General features: G+C 43.5%; 1 protein-coding gene across 1 annotated transcript in view; it reads left to right on the plus strand.

The window, feature by feature from the left end:
• The window catches only part of LOC118237100 (LIM/homeobox protein Lhx3-like), a gene marked incomplete at its 5' end in the record, with an annotated part of 108,965 nt that extends 97,805 nt beyond the window's left edge, over positions 1 to 11,160 (plus strand). Inside the window, 2 exons of the mRNA XM_035435538.1 lie at positions 10,666 to 10,725; positions 10,869 to 11,160. Of these exons, the coding sequence (XP_035291429.1) occupies positions 10,666 to 10,725; positions 10,869 to 10,889 (81 nt within the window). The remainder of the gene's footprint in view (positions 1 to 10,665; positions 10,726 to 10,868) is intronic.
• Positions 11,161 to 16,711: the final 5,551 nt, after the last annotated feature.

The raw sequence follows: 16,711 nt of genomic DNA on the forward strand, positions 1-16,711 counted from the left end.
ATAGCACATGGCAAACCCCATCTTGGAATTATTTCGGTTAATAGCACTTTGGCTACGTCAGTTGCTGTGTTGCTGTTGGAAATGCTTCTACCCATTTAGTAAAATGATCAATGAGCACCAGCACATATTTCTTTCCCCTACATCCTGGTAGAGGACCGATGAAATCAATTTGCAATTGGGCAAACGGTTGTTCTGGTCTGGGCTGTTGTCTCATTCTCACTTTGATGGTTGGTCCGGGGTTGCATCGAGCGCATGTGATACACCTGCGGACATAGTCATTGATGTTAGTGTTTAATTTCGGATGCCACCATGTTTGCTTCATCCGATGTTGCATGCGCCGTGCTCCATCATGTCCTAAAGAGTGATATAAGCTAACCATAGTACTCATCAAAACAGCTGGTAAGATCACCGTATTGTTTGGACCCCTCCATATGTTGTCTTCCCCCAGCTTTCCCCCATTTTCCATCCACAGCCATTTTCTGCCCTTGGGGCTGCATGTTGCAGCTGTTCTAGCTGTAAAAAATTTTCTTTGGGGGGTAACTGGGCAGTTTGCAAAGCTGCAATGGGAGCTATTCCTTCTCCATCTGTGGCTGCCTTTCTGGCCCATTCATCTGCCCACCTATTCCCATTTGAGTGTGGGTCTGTACCTTTTGTGTGAGCTTTAATTTTAATTACTGCCACATTCTTTGGTAGTTCAATGGCTTTATGCAATTTTTCTACCATTCCCCCATTTTGTATGGGTGATCCTGCACTGGTAAGAAATCCCCTGTTAGCCCACAAGTTCAGGTAATCATGTACTACTCCAAATGCATAACGTGAGTCAGTGTATATGTTTACATTGTTCCCTCCCATTACTGTACATGCTTCCGCCAAAGCCCATAACTCCGCAACTTGTGCTGACTGATTCACCAGTCTACCATGTTTCACTAACTGTCCGTTTTGTGTACACACTGCCCATCCCGTGTGTTTTTTTCCATCTATATAAAAAGATGAACCATCAACATATAGGTCAAATGTGCCCTGAATGGCGATTTCTTTCACCCTGTGGTTATCAAAATTACCTTCCCCTTCTACACAACAGTGATGAGGTTGTCCCTCATCAGGATTTGGGAATAGGGTAGCTGGGTTCAAAGTAGTTATACGTTTTAAATGTACTGATGGCATCAGAAGACTTGTTTCCCATCGAGTCCATCGAGCCTCGTGTACTGTTGTCGACCTTTTTCCTGACAAAATAGACAGAACAGAATGAGGGACTACAACATCAATTTCCTGTGTGCTAATTAACGGCAACGCTTGATTTAAGGCAATGGAGGCAGCTTCAACAGCTTGTAAACAGTCCGGCATCGCTTTTACAACCGCATCTAATTTAGAGGAGAAATATGCAACCGGCCTTTGTCTGTCCCCATGCTTTTGTGTAAGTACCGCCGCCATGTGTCCTGTATTTACATGAGTATATAGTGTGAAAGGCACAAGTGGGTTGGGGAGCCCTAACCCGGGGGAGGTGCAAAGTTTTTGTTTTAAAATGGAAAAAGCCGTCTCACACTCAGACGACCATTCTATCCCGTCATGTGGACCCCCCGCTCCCTTTAATAGGTCGTTTATCGGTTGAACAATTGTTGAGTAGTTGGGTATATGGGTCCGACAATAATTAAAAAGACCAAGTATTTTGCGTAGCGCTTGTACTGTAGTAGGTCGCCGACACTCTGTTATGGCTTCAATTCGGTTTGTGGTCATTCTCTTACAACCCTGTGAAACCATATACCCTTCTGTTTGTGTGATCTGTGCTTTGCGTGGGTTACACTTCACACCATGTTTTGCCAGATGTTTTAAAATAACATCTAGGTCTCTGCAATGCGTGTCCATATTTCTGGACGAAATTAATAAATCATCGACATATTTACGCACACATGATTTAATTTCAGGGAGGCTATTAATTACATCAGCTAACGCACGGTGGAACAGGGTCGGAGAGTTGTGAAAGCCTTGGCTAAGTCAAGTGAATGTATATTGTTTATTTTCAACAGTAAAAGCAAACCAAAATTGGCTATCGTCCATTGATGTTCCGATAATCAACAGTAAGACGCCATGAGCCATCTGGCTTCTTTACAGGAAAGATTGGTGAATTACATTTTGACTGAGTCTCTACCACCACTCCCCTTTTCATCAGTTTCAATCGTTTTTTTAACTGCGCCTATAGCCTCTGCTTTTATCAGGTACGGCCGTGTGGGTGGGGGTGGTTTACCTGTGATTCTAACAGGGGGCATTTTAATGCGCCCACAATCAAGTTTGTCTACCGCCCACACCTCAGGGGGCCCTGGAAGTTTGTCCGTAACTTGTATCGCTGCACAGCTTGCAAAGTCTTCCCTACATCGTGCGTAAACAAGCGGAATTGTTGTAGTATATTTATCGGAAGGTATTTGTAATGCTGGGGAATCTCCTAAGTTCAATTGACATTGTAAATCATTTAACATATCCATGCCCATAATAGTTCCCTCTGTCTGGTTGTTGCAATAGTAAATCCGGTTTATCCAAAATTTGTGTTCGGTTTCAAATAATATGGGTTTAGTTAAATATGCCTTAATCCGGGATCCTCCCAGACCAGTTACTTCAATGGATCTCTTAGTTAAAGGTAACCCCGGGATGTTAGTAACAGATACTGAAGCCCCTGTGTCTACGAGGATATTACACGATATGCCCCCCACCCTCGCTTGTAAGTATGGTCGTTTGTGCGAAACCTCAGCACCTGATGCAATGGGGGCCGACGTATCCTATTCTGAGGTTTCAAGAGATTTTATTAATCTAACGAGTTCGTCTTTTGACATGTCTTGGAGCTGGCTACCTCGTTCTGACTGACCTTCATTTATGAATTCGCACTCACATGCCCAATGTCCGAGTTTGTGACATCTTCTGCACCGGTTATTCCCAGATCTGCATGCCTGGGCAACGTGTCCATATCTGTGACAGAGCTTACATTTGGTCTTTCTCCCTCCGAGACAGTCCGCCTGGCTATGCCCCGATCTCCCACAGTTGCTGCAAGGAGCTATCTCCTGTACCGGAGCCATGTGGAGGGGTGCTTTATGGTGAGAATGTGACCTCAAACCTGATCTCGCGCCCCCCTTGTTTACACCACTATGATATTTATTTAAACATGCAGCCCACGAAATTAAGTCGCTACAATCCTTCGGTCGAAAACCAGCCTTACCCGCTGTGTCTCGGTATAAAGCTACACTTCCCTCGAGTACATTCATCAGGAAATCGGGGTTATCTTTACTTGGATTGTCACCTGCATTACCATATGTGGAGTACAAACTGTATTTCTCGTCAATATACCTATCAAAAGGTTCATCTTCGCGTTGGTGACGGGTAAGATATAATGAATACAGATTGGAACCTGTACCTAGAGCTTGATAAACTGTCTTCCTGAAATTTTCCACTGCTTCCTCCATCTCAAACGTGGATGTGAAGCGGACAGATGCCCATGCAGAGTTATTAAATTCACCTAACTCGCTCCATACTGCACTTGGACATTTTGCCTTTGTTAACACATAAACGTCGAAAGCATGTAATCCCCCCACCGTCATATACTGTGCTATTTTCTCCCAAAACGCCATGTTCGGGTCATCTCTTCTGAGATCGGGTAATTCCCGAACAATGCTACGCAAATCAGAAGGACTTAGTGGTGTATGTTTGATTTGTGTTATAATACTTGGCTGTCCCTCACTCCGATCCGGATTCGGAATCGAGTCTACTGCTATGGGGGCCATTGGGGGACTAGGCTCTACAGATATATCATCCATAACTTGTGAATATGGGGGAGCCTTGTACAAATCCTCCTGTACCTTAGCTAACAGTTTGTTTTTGCTGTCTAGTTCACTACGACACCTTTGCAGCTCGTCTATTTCACTACGGCAGCGCTCCAGCTCTCCCTCATACTGTTTGAGTTTGTGTGCTGCGCTCTTATATGCCATCACTACGCACATTGCTGCATATCTACCTTTCTCTTCATTATTTTTCTGTTGGGACCACCATACATTCAGTGCCTTCTCTGAAATTACACCGGAGTCATTTTTGCTAGGGAATGGGGGATTAGTTCTCATTGCTTTCCCATATCTTTTAACCATAGCTTTTAATGCCGCTGCCATTAGATCCCCGCATAAAACTTCTTTCTCCGTCATCATTCCCGTAGTTGGTAGCCCTTCAGAATTACGCGGATTAGCTATCGTGATCCGAAAGTATTAACTACACGAAAGGAAAATATGCGCTTTTACTCTTATATTATATGGGTTATATATACTATATTGTGTACACATATAACAAACATATCATGTAGGCCTAACACGACAATATGTTATTCTGTAGACATGACAACACTGATGGAGCTCCGAACAACACAACATTGAGTGCACTTTCACGCAATCACTCGCATTGGAAAACAGCTTTCACACACTTTGGCACACAGCCCAAATTTCACAATTCACCGTGTTACTCCGAAACACTTAGGCTACTAACAGCAACCAGCATGCCCAAAAAACCAGCAACACCAAAACTTGTCCAACAAGTTATTAAACAGACGCTCCCTCGTCTGATGGTTCCGAACCGAAACGTGTTTGTGTGTCCACTCCCGACACACACGTTACTAAACAGCTTAAGGAAAGTGGACGCAACTTCGCCCTTGAGCCCGACGTGGCTCGGAACGTGTCCTTCTGTCAAATACCGAAACACGTTACTAAACAGACGCTCTTCTTGGCGTAGTGGACCCGACGTGGTCCGGAACGTTACGCGACTTCACCCAGCATGCAGACGTTACTAAGGAAAGTGGACGCTATTTCGCCCGTGTGACCGACGTGGCTCGGAACGTGTCCTTCTGTCAAATATGACACACGTTACTAAACCGATGCGTTTCTCAGCGTCGAGGACCCGACGTGGTCCGGAACGCTGCCGTGCTGCCACGCTGCCGTGCTCTACTTCAGCACGCAGACGTTACTGGACAGATTGACGCTCTGTTAATACTGCTAGCACTACCACATTAAAATGACGTCAACATTAAAAGACAAACTCATTATCAGTTGTTACATCAAAGTCCTGTCCATGTAACTATTTCTTAAAATACAGAACAGGAGTCACTTCCCAATTGCACCAAGGAAAATCAACGCCTAATGAAGGTGGTAAGTTGTGTTTAATAAAAGATACTCACCTTCTTGTTGATTCTCGTTGTTTCAAGTGGAAGATATTTCCTGTCCCTTCGTGGTCGCCAAAACTGTTAGGATATTTTGCCCTTATTCGTGGAGTCAAATGCAGGACGATGAAGAACACGCTGACAAAGTTTCCTCAGAGGATTTGTGGTTTAATTCAATGCGCAAGGGAGAGACAGACCCAGCACACTCGGGCGCTGCGCTGAGAGAATCTCTGCCCATCACACTGTGTGGTGTCTAGATATACAGTTTTCAGTCATACACATCAAACGGTTGAGTTAAGTGGCGGACCGGAGACAAATGGTCTTGTCCCTTCCTGTGGACCCTCGCAGCCATTTAGCATAGGAATGTGACCTCCTTGCTGCAGACACTAGAGGTGTTATACGGAGACACACTACAGAGGTGCTAGACATACAGGCATACAAACTACAGACACAGCATGGTAGGAAAAGGAAACACAATACACTACATACAGTCTAATATATATATAGTACTACATAGTTACTAAAACAGGGAACCTATCAAGAGGTACAAAAGAAACACACTAGAGTGAAGTAAAGATTGTAGTGCCAGAAGTGACCACATAGATCAGGACTCCAACCCTGTAGAGTAACTTGTTCAGCAAACAACAATCCTACCAAGTACAACCTAGCACTGGAATCACATTTGCCTAATCAGACAAAAGAAATGCTGCTAAATAAAAACTAACGTAATCGTATTAGCCTAACTAGGTACATTGAGCTAACTATAGGCTAGGGAGGGGTGGGGAGAGGTGCAGCCTGAAGAGATGAGTCTTTAGTCTGCGTTTGAAGGTAGTCAGATTCTCTGCTGTTCTGACCGCCACGGGGAGGTCATTCCACCAGCGAGGGGCCAGGACAGACAGCAGACGGGAGCGGGAAGTACAGACGCGAAGAGGGGGAGGTGCCAAGCGTCCAGAGGTGGCAGAACGGAGAGATCTGGCTGGTGTGTAGGGTCTGATGATCCTCTGGATGTAACCTGGTGCTGACCCCTTAGCTGCCTGGTATGCAAGCACCAAGGTCTTAAATTTGATGCGAGCCATAACAGGCAGCTAGTGGAGGTCAGTGAGCAGGGGGGTGACATGGGAATGTCTGGGGAGGTTGTAGACCAGACGCGCTGCAGAATTCTGGATGAGCTGCAGGGGTCTGATGGCGGATGCTGGCAGACCAGCCAGCAGTGAGTTGCAGTAGTCCAGGCGGGACAGGACCATCGTTTGAACCAGGAGCTGGGTTGCGTAGGTGGTGAGGAAGGGGCGGATTCTCCGGATGTTGTACAGGAAGAACCTGCACGTTCGACTCACCGCCGTGATGTTCTGGGAGAGGGACAGTCTGTTGTCCATCACCACTCCAAGGTTTTTTGCGGTGGGTGATGATGACACCACGGTGTCCCCTAGGGAAATGGAAAAGTCAAGAAGGTTAGAGGATGGAGCAGGGATGAAGATCATCTCTGTCTTACCTGGGTTCAGCTTAAGATGGTGGTTATCCATCCAGCTCTGGATGTCCCTCAGGCAAGCAGAGATGCGAGCGGAGACCTGTGTGTCAGAGGGGGGGAAGGAGAGAAAGAGTTGGGTGTCATCGGCATAACAATGATAGGACAACCCATGGGCAGAGATTACAGGACCAAGAGATTGGGTGTACAGGGAGAATAGGAGGGGACCAAGGACTGAGCCCTGGGGAACTCCTGTGGCAAGGGGGCGAGGTGCCGATACTGCACCAGCCCAGGCGACTTGGAAGGAGCGACCGGAGAAGTAGGACTCGATCCAGTCTAGTTCTGTGCCACAGATCCCCATAGCTGCCAGGGGGGACAGGAGGATGGGGTGGTTGACTGTGTCGAAGGCAGCAGAAAGGTCTAGGAGGATCAGGACAGATGAATGGGAGGCTGCTTGTGCGGCGTGAAGCGACTCACTGACCGAGAGGAGTGCGGTCTCTGTCGAGTGGCCAGGTCTGAAGCCGGACTGGTGGGGGTCCAGGAGGTTGTTTAGTAAGAGAAAAGAGGAGAGTTGGTTAGAAGCAGCTCGTTCAATTGTTTTGGATAGGAAAGGGAGAAGGGAAACAGGACGGTAGTTCTGGATGACGGAGGGATCCAGAGTGGGCTTTTTCAGCAGTGGGGTGATGTGGGCCAGCTTGAAGGAAGAGGGGAAACATCCAGGAGACAAGGAGGAGGTGACAAAAGGGAGGATGTCAGGTGTGATAGTCTGGAGGAGAGAGGAAGGGATGGGGTCAAGAGCACAGGTGGTAGGGCGGTGGGAGAGTAGGAGCTAGGAAACTCTTCACGGTAAGAAGAAATTTCAGGATTTTTTTGATATTGCTTGTGTCTAAAGTTCTGCGACGGAAACAACGATATATTTACCCAGGAGCCACATCTGTTCAAAATGTAAACAAGTCAGGCTGTTTACACGGTCGGGAAAAATTTTATGACAACGTGGTCATCTAGCTAACTTAGCTAGCTAGCCAAACAGTCAGTAACACAGATACTTCCTTTGTGCCATTTAGGGATAATGTTAAGGAGAAAAGGCAGCCTACTGTAAAAGCCAAAAAACCTAAGACAGTTTCTTAACCCTCTGGGGTCTAAGGGTAAAATGAGACACACTGGTAATTGTGCGATGCTCTGACATTTGTGTAAATTTCATCAACTTTATATACAGTGATTCCAAAGTGTTTAATATCTTTGTTTTCAGCACAGACTCAGCTACAATAATATGGCAGCAGTAAGTAGGTCATAATCATGTGTGGATTGTAAACTACTCTAAAAACACACAAACTGTAAACAGTAGTTTTGAACATGCACAGGAATGTTGTAATAAAGCACACTGAACAATTGTGAATAAGACTTTTGGTCACTGAAATGTGTTCATCAAGGTCTTGGGTATCAAAAGATGACAAAATATTTTAGCAAATCCAATGAGAAATATAAAATACATTGCTAAAGGTTAGTGTTGTGACTACTATTTTTCAACATCAGGTGAGAATGGGAGGGCAAATGGCCTTTCTGTAATGAATATGCATTGGGTAGGACGACCTGCCAGCTAAGTAGGCTATTCACACCTGGCCGCATGCCTCCCCACCACTAAGACAAAGACTCAGTGAGCCATTTAGATTTTCAGAACCTTTATTGAAGCAAACTATACGCATGGAAGATGAGATGAGACTGGTGTACTCTTGCAACGCTTGCGTGGCCTCTTAGCTAGTGGTGAACTAGGCCGTGTTTCCTGATCAGCATCTCTGTAAATATGATAAAAACAAAATTGTTAGGAAATGTGACATCAAATCAAACTTTATTTATATAGCACATTACCTTCAACAGGTGAAAATTAAATGTGCTTTACAAAAAAGGGGCAAACCACTAACTAATGAAAACAAAATTTATGAAATGTGACAGAATCGTTAGAATCGTTTGTAGTGTGGGAATTTACAAGCGCGCATATTAGTGAATATTCCTACAAACACACAGAGAATGTAATACAGCACACATTTACAAATAATGCAAGCTATCAACGAAACAACATTAGCTAAACTAAATAAACTAAAACTAAACTAAATCAACTAAAATTGATATTCCAGCTCAACTACACGCAACTCATCAATAACAATGCCTCAATCTGAAGTAGGCTAGGTCTGTTTAGCTAAGTGGTTATTATATTGCTATTTCCCGAATTTACTTACAGTATGCTAATATCGATTGTGCGAGGACATCAGTTTTAGAATCTTAGCCACGCCACGGGCTATTTATTACCAATATGATCGAAAAACACAGTCTACCTGATACTTCTAACACAACCAGACGCAGAGAGCCTAGCTTATAATTTTGAGATGCAATAGTTCGAATCGTTCGTAGTGTGGGAATTTACAAACGCGCATATTGCTGGATATTCCTACAAACACACAGATACGTTGCAATACAGTACACATATTTACCAATATGATCATAAGAAATATACTTACGCATGAAGTTGATCCTCAGCTGGATCAGTTTGCTGTTCGAAATGACACCGCTCTTCATCAGTGTCGGCTTCCGGACGGACCATTTTCCAAAATTAAACGAAATGTTCACCTCAAAAGAAGTGAATTAGGTGACACTTTGACATTCTATCCCGCTTTCGCAGACTTGGCATTTCTCACATGGATCTCGCATCGCCCCTCCTTTAGTCTCCTTCTATGGAGAGTAATTATAATGTTGTTAACATGTGAATGCGATTTGGGCGGACTTCCTGCTGAGCGAAATTCACATAGTAATGAGTAAAGTTTAACGAAGCATACATGATCTAATTAATCAAATTTAGAACATTTAAAGCAATTCATATTATTTGCCAATGGACGCATTGGAAAGTCGCGATTCTAAGGTTTCTGTCAATGTTTTTGTTGCGTGTGTATGATAACAGCACGTGAAGTTAATCATCCAAATAGAAATGAAAGTAAATTTCATCTTGTCGAGCTCCGCCGGCGGAGCTCTCGACCCCAGTGGGTTAAATGTTTAAATGTGCCTAGCATTCCAAGACTTGTTGTATGATTCAGCAGCCAATCAGGACTTGAATACAAGTTTTTTGTAGAGTGCAAAAACCTTGATATTATTTATTTTAATTACATTTATTTTGTTGTTGTTGAAATGTGCCCAGCATTCCAAGGCTGTAAGAATCAATAGCCAATCATTATTTATTTTAATTTAATTTAATTCCTTTTGTTGTTGTTGAAAATACAGCATTCCAAGACTGTACATTGTTGTCAGATTCTTTATAAGACTCTGCTATGCTGTAAATAGTTGTTGATTTTTTAAAATGTGTGTTGAATAAATGACTTATTTATAACAACATTCACATTACGTAGTCATATTTTCAAATCTCCAGTCAGCTTTTAGCACTGACTTAATGTAGGGCCCTATGGAATCTGTGTTATAGCTTTTTTAAATTCTAAATTTCGCGATTCCGTCCATGATTCTGTTATCACAGAAACTGCAGGGCCCTACCTTAATGCTGCCATCAGTCCGTCGCTGGCCCGCGCCGGGTCCCCGTCAGGCCCTCGTCGGGCCCCCTTCAAAAAATACACTTGGCCACGGGCCCTCGCTAGGCCCCGCGGCGGGCCCTGTCAAAAGATACTTGCCACCGGGCCTAACAACTATTCTGGGGGAAACCCTGGGTGTTCATTTGGTTTTTGGTGTTTGACAAACTGGAGCTAGCAAGCCTTTTCAAGCTAGCATTGTTGGCGCCTCTTTTGAAAGCTATTTTTGTTCTCTTTTGAAAGCATTTATCTAAACATTATTTCCATTAGAAATACAAAAACTCAACTTTTTTCCCCAAATCCTCTAGCACTATTACTCTATACCTGGTGTAATCGTGGCCTTAAAAAAAAAATGCAATAAATTGGCTTTGGCTTCCCGCCAGTGCATTGTGTAATCAATATTAATCAAGAGTATTTCTTTGTATTTTCACCAAATACTGACTTAAATTGATTTTATTTTGCAGAGTTCTCTACATTTGGCGCAACAGCTCAAATGGAAACTAGAGTACAAGATCAGAATAAAGGTAGTTATGGATATTATATGGAAACAGCTCTTTGTTTATTGACTGTTTGTCATTGTCAAAACACAATTACGATTTTAGCCTGCTGCGTGTGTTACTCAATGTAGCCTATTTTTCTTACTTGGTCCAATTTCATATCCTTTCAGCTCCCACACATGGCCTTATGACTGTTGCTCCAGTGAAGAACCTGAAGTCCAGCCTGCCTCACTCAAGACATGCCTGAGACAAGAGTGGCTGTATTCCAAGTAGAACAATGTACGGGAGGCCTGTGAATCTGGGCAGTGTGATTTGGAACTGTATAGTACATAATAAGACTCTATTGACAGGGTTCGTACGGTCATGAAAAGCCTGGAAAAGTCATTGAAATTTAAAATGCAATTTCCAGGCCCTGGAAAAGTTATGGAAAATAATATTTTTTGAAATGTTTTGGAAAAGTAATATAGCTAAAGTTGCATCAAATATAATTACTAATTAATCCAATCATAAAAATAGTATGTATAGTAATAAAACGTAAATTGGCACATAACCTTGGTTATGTGCCTTATTCTGGTGGTGTGAGAAGTTAATTCGGTCCGGCTCATTCTGTTTACAGGCACGCCTCTGCTGATGTAGCAGTTAATTAACGTAGGCCCTACTGTGCTGACAATATGCCAGGGGAGTGCAGCTTCAATAATATATCAGGGCTCGAAATTAACTTTTTTACTTGGTAGCACTGGTGCTCCCATTTTCAAAAAGTTAGGAGCACCCACCGAAATGTAAGGAGCACCAACAATATATGCAATAGATTTTTTATTGATAAAATACGACAATATAACAGTACGGTTTACAAGTAACAGTTAAATTGTCACACCTAAAATGTGTCGACTCTTCAAGGAATTGCGCGTTATGCATTCAAACGACAAAGCGCTTCTCGTCACATTAATAACGCTAATTAAATCAACCGCCAGTAAACTGCATCAGAGAAATTAGCTGTTTCAACCGGGTCTCTACACAAAACGTCCGCTTCAACTTTTCAGCTTTCGATAACGCTAATAAATTGAACATAAACTTTTGTCGTCAGGTAACATTAGTTAACGCGTTAGCTCTCTGTGTCGCGTGACAGTGGAGTGCAGCGAAAGTGTCTGTGTGAGTGATTCAAGGCTAATATTAACCAATTTAAAATCAGCATTAAAGATAAGAATGTCAAGCTCACGATTGGTTAGAAGGGTCACCGTCAGCTCACAAGGCACATACTGAGTGTACTAACTAGCGAATGTACAGAGAAAGAGACGTTCGACTGGGAAAAAAAAAAAAAAAAGGTCACACCAGAACAATTATTTGCACTCGGACAAATGCTCCCAATTATATTTCAAGGTCGCACAGATTAAATTTCGGGAGCATATGCAACCAAAATGGTCGCAATTTCGAGCCTTGTTTGACAAAACAAAAATGACATTGACAAAAATGTTAAACTATTCGAATTAAAATATGAGAGAATGTATCTAAGTGTGTCTATCTGGTGTTTATTTGTTTTAGAGAGGCACCATATGTTTCAGATGCAGACCTAATTTTACTTATTACAATAAGTTGTTACAATAAATAATTTTAAATCGTCCCGAGATAAAGTCATTTGTTTTGGTCATGGGAATTCAGTTAAAGGTTGTGGAGAAGTCATGGAAAAGTCATTGAAAATCATTGGTGAAAAAGTGTATGAATCCTGTATTGAGCTCTTATAACCTTATTAAATAGCTAACATGGAAAGCATTTTTGAAAATTAAGTAACATGAAAAAATGAATGTGACATGTCTTTAAGGGTGATTGCAAGCCCTTATAAAGTCTTAAATTGTCTTAAATTTATTTTTGTTCATAAAATTGTCTAATACATCATGACAGTTGAATTTATCATGGTGTATTTATCTGTGGTTACAATGTGTTTGTATTTGAATGGTAAAAGCCCGCAATGTCCTTTTCTTGGACCAAAATAAACATTTGGACAAATGTCAATGTTGTCGTTTTAGATAATTGCAAAAATGTCAAGTAGCTAAGAGTACAACTTGCCTGTGCTTACTTGTGTGGTAAACTGTCTTAAATGTTATTCTAAGAAGCATTTAAAATGTCTAAAAAGCCTTAAATTTAACTTGCTAATGCCTGCAGACATCCTACTTTAATACGTGGGGAATCCTAACTGAAATGTAGTTTGAAATGCATAGTTGGGGCAGTTGTGGGAACGCTAGCGAACGCTGGCGAACGTATCAGACGTGTCGGCCGCTCCGCTCTGTATTTAAAGTAGCGACCTCTGTAAAGTAGCGACCTGCCTAGATAACTTGCTTTGTTTGTTGTTTTGTTAGTCTGTCTCACTGTCAGTACGTTTCTTTTTAAAGTATTGCTCGCAACTGTTTGCACTTTCATTGCATTCGACCTGACGCCGGATTCCCCCAGTCTAAATGGAATTTACAACCATCCTTTTTTGGTGTAACGCTAGTTAACGTTACTCTTCTACAGTCTACACTGTCTGGTTCCCTGATACCAGCGATTCCCCAATAACTGGATTATCTGGATTTTATTTTATTGATACCAGCGATTTTCCCAAAAACTGGATTACCTGGATTGTATTAAAACAGCACCTGTTACTAGCCTGCTTTTGGACTATCCAGATCCTTCCCCACCCTCTGCTGGGTCTCCCTCCTGGGCGGCATCGCTGTGTAGCGCTGCCTGGCTACCCCAGCTCCCGTGCCAGCCAGCTACCTGCATCGACCAAGAGCTAGTCCGCTGCTTGGGGGATTGTTTATCGCCTAACTATCAGGTTCTGTCTCGGAATTGTTTGTGGAGTACGGTGTGCTGCTGAGGTGTAGCTGTGGGTGAGTGGCTAGACTACCTGGTCATCGCAGGGTTGTCGAATGGGGAGGGGTCTGGCTGATCTGCAATCCATATGGCAGTAACGTTACAGTTGGTGCTTAACTCTTTGTCCTTTTTAACAGTTTTTATTATGACAACATACGCAATCTCTGAGCTGCTAAGACTGAGGATTTTTAAACATTCAATTGGGAAGGATGTTCTGAACCGCTGCCGTGATCTAGGATGCCTTAGCAGACCGAAGTATCTTCACAGAGGATCCCGACGTGTCCAAAAAAACAACAACTTCCCACTTCCGGTAATTGTTGGAAACACCGCGAGACTTCGCAAGCCTCCACCAATTGCAAAACGCGGAGTGGATCTGAGCAACCTACGGCCCCTTCAGAGTCACGATCATTCCCCTGTCTCTTCCCAAAATATTATACCTGTCAAATTAGTCCTCCTCAACACACAGTCTCTCACTAATAAGTCTCTTCTATTATATGATTACCTCATGGACGGAGTGTAGCACAGTGGGTAAGGAACTGGGCTTGTAACCGAAAGGTCGCAGGTTCGATTCTCGGGTAGGACACTGCCGTTGTACCCTTGAACAAGGTACTTAACCTGCATTGCTTCAGTATATATCCAGCTGTATAAATGGATACAATGTAAAATGCTATGTAAAAGTTGTGTAAGTCGCTCTGGATAAGAGCGTCTGCTAAATGCCTGTAATGTAATGTAATACTGACATTCTTTGCCTGACTGAAACCTGGCATCGTCATGGAGCTTACCATACCTTAAATGAGACTTGCCCACCTGGCTACACATACATTGAAAAAGCTCGCTGCTCCGGCCGGGGTGGAGGACTTGCTGTTTTATATCGAGCAGATCTGAAAATTTCACTACTTTCATTACCCAGTGTATCTTCTTTTGAATATTTAGCCTTTAAATGTAAACCGCCCTCTGCCATGACTGTTTTAGTTGTTTACAGACATCCTAAAGCTAATGCAGCCTTTTTATCTGAAATGTGACTTCCTCACTTCTCTCTGTTCCTCTTCAAAAAACATTGTGATTTTAGGAGATTTTAATATTCATGTTGATTCACCCACCTGTACTCTTGCTGCAGACTTCCTTAACTTACTCGACTGTCTTGGCTTAAAACAACATGTTGATACCTCTACTCACAAATGTGGCCACACACTGGACCTTCTCATAACCAATCACCTTCCTCTAAATAACCTGCAGATCTCAGACCTTGGCTTCTCTGACCACATGGCTGTGTCGGCAGATCTGGCATTTCTCCCACCTCCAAGAAACTGCAAACGTGTCATTCATTTCCGAAACATAAAATCAGTTGACACAGTGCAGTTTGCCCAGCATCTCCAGACTACAGCCTCTCCTCCTATTGGTTTATCTGCCGAGGAATCTGTCTCCCACTACAATGAGCTTCTGGGTAACACACTCAACTAGTTTGCTCCCCTCAATTCACGCACTGTATCCTTCTCTCGCTCTACCCCCTGGTACACCCCTGAACTACGAAAAATGAAGTCGGCTGGACGTAAGCTTGAACGCCTATGTCGGTCTACATGTCTCACTGTTCACAAGATCACCTTCCATGAACATCAGAGGGCATACTCGCTAGCACTAAAAAATGCATCTTTCCTCTCCAACCTCATTAACCGTGACACTGCCAACCCCAGGCACCTTTTCTCTACAATTAACCACCTCCTAAAACCAGCATCTCAGTCCCCTATTGAAGCATCTGAGTCACAGTGCAACAATTTCATTAAGTTCTTCAAGAACAAAATAAACAATATTTGAGCTCTCATATCCTCATCGCCCATCCTCTCACCCCCCCTTCCTACCCCTCCCCCGCCATCTACATCCTCAACTTTCACTTATTTCTCTGACATCACCCCCATGATATTGAAGAAATCATTACCAAAATGAAACCTTCTACCTGCCCACTCGACCCCATTCCCACTACTCTGCTGAAAACCTCCATCCCTGCCCTCTGTCCTCTCATCGCAAGCTTAATTAACATCTCTCTCTGCAATGGTAGTGTTCCTTCCTCACTAAAAACTGCAGTCATCACCCCCCTCCTAAAAAAACCCAGCCTCGACCCCGAAGTCCTCCTGAACTATAGACCCATCTTCAACCTCCCGTTCCTGTCCAAAGTCCTGGAAAAAGTGGTTGCTGCCCAGCTTCAACTCCATCTCACCTCCAACAGTTTGTATGAAACATTTCAATCTGGTTTTCGACCTGGTCACAGTACAGAAACTGCCTTAGTTAAGGTCACAAATGACCTGCTAATGGCTGCTGACTCTGGCTCGCCAAGTCTGCTGATACTGCTTGACTTGAGCGCCACCTTTGACACTGTTGACCATTCCCTCCTCCTCGAATGGCTCAACAGTTATGTCGGCCTCTTCGGACTAGTTCTAAACTGGTTTAGGTCCTACCTCACTGACAGAGCAGAATATGTCACTCTGGGGGACTTAAAATCCGAAACCCACCCAGTCACATGCGGTGTCCCGCAAGGATCAGTCCTAGGTCCCATTTTATTTATTCTGTACCTCCTTCCGCTTGGCCACATCATCAGTCGCCATGATATATCTTTTCACTGCTATGCGGACAACACACAAACCTACCTTAACACCTTCCCTAGTGCCTCTGTTGCCATCACACGCCTGAACATCTGTTTGGAGGAGATAAGGGCATGGGTGTCCCACAACTTTTTACAACTTAACAGCAGCAAAACTGAGGCCCTGATTGGCACACCCCACCAGACCGTGCACTCAGACACACTTCAGCTCACCATTGCAGGGCAAACCATTCCCCTCTCCACCTCCGTCACCAACCTTGGCATTAAGTTTGATCCATCCCTCACCTTCGACAGTCACATCAAAAATATATATAAAATTTCCTTCCACCATCTGAGAAATATTTCTAAACTTCACCCCTCACTTAATCACTCTGACGCTGTGAAACTAGTCCATGCCTTTATCTCCTCCAGATTGGACTACTGTAACTCCCTCTACACAGGAATCCCAGCCAAAAGCCTTCAAAAACTACAATACATTCAAAACAGTGCAGCCCGGATTATCATGCAAGTTCGCAAACACGAACACATCACCCCCATATTGGCATCTCTTCACTGGCTCCCCATAACCCAAAGAAT

The sequence above is a fragment of the Anguilla anguilla genome, chromosome 10 (genome assembly GCF_013347855.1).
Source record: "Anguilla anguilla isolate fAngAng1 chromosome 10, fAngAng1.pri, whole genome shotgun sequence".
Classification (NCBI taxonomy): Eukaryota; Metazoa; Chordata; class Actinopteri; order Anguilliformes; family Anguillidae; genus Anguilla; species Anguilla anguilla.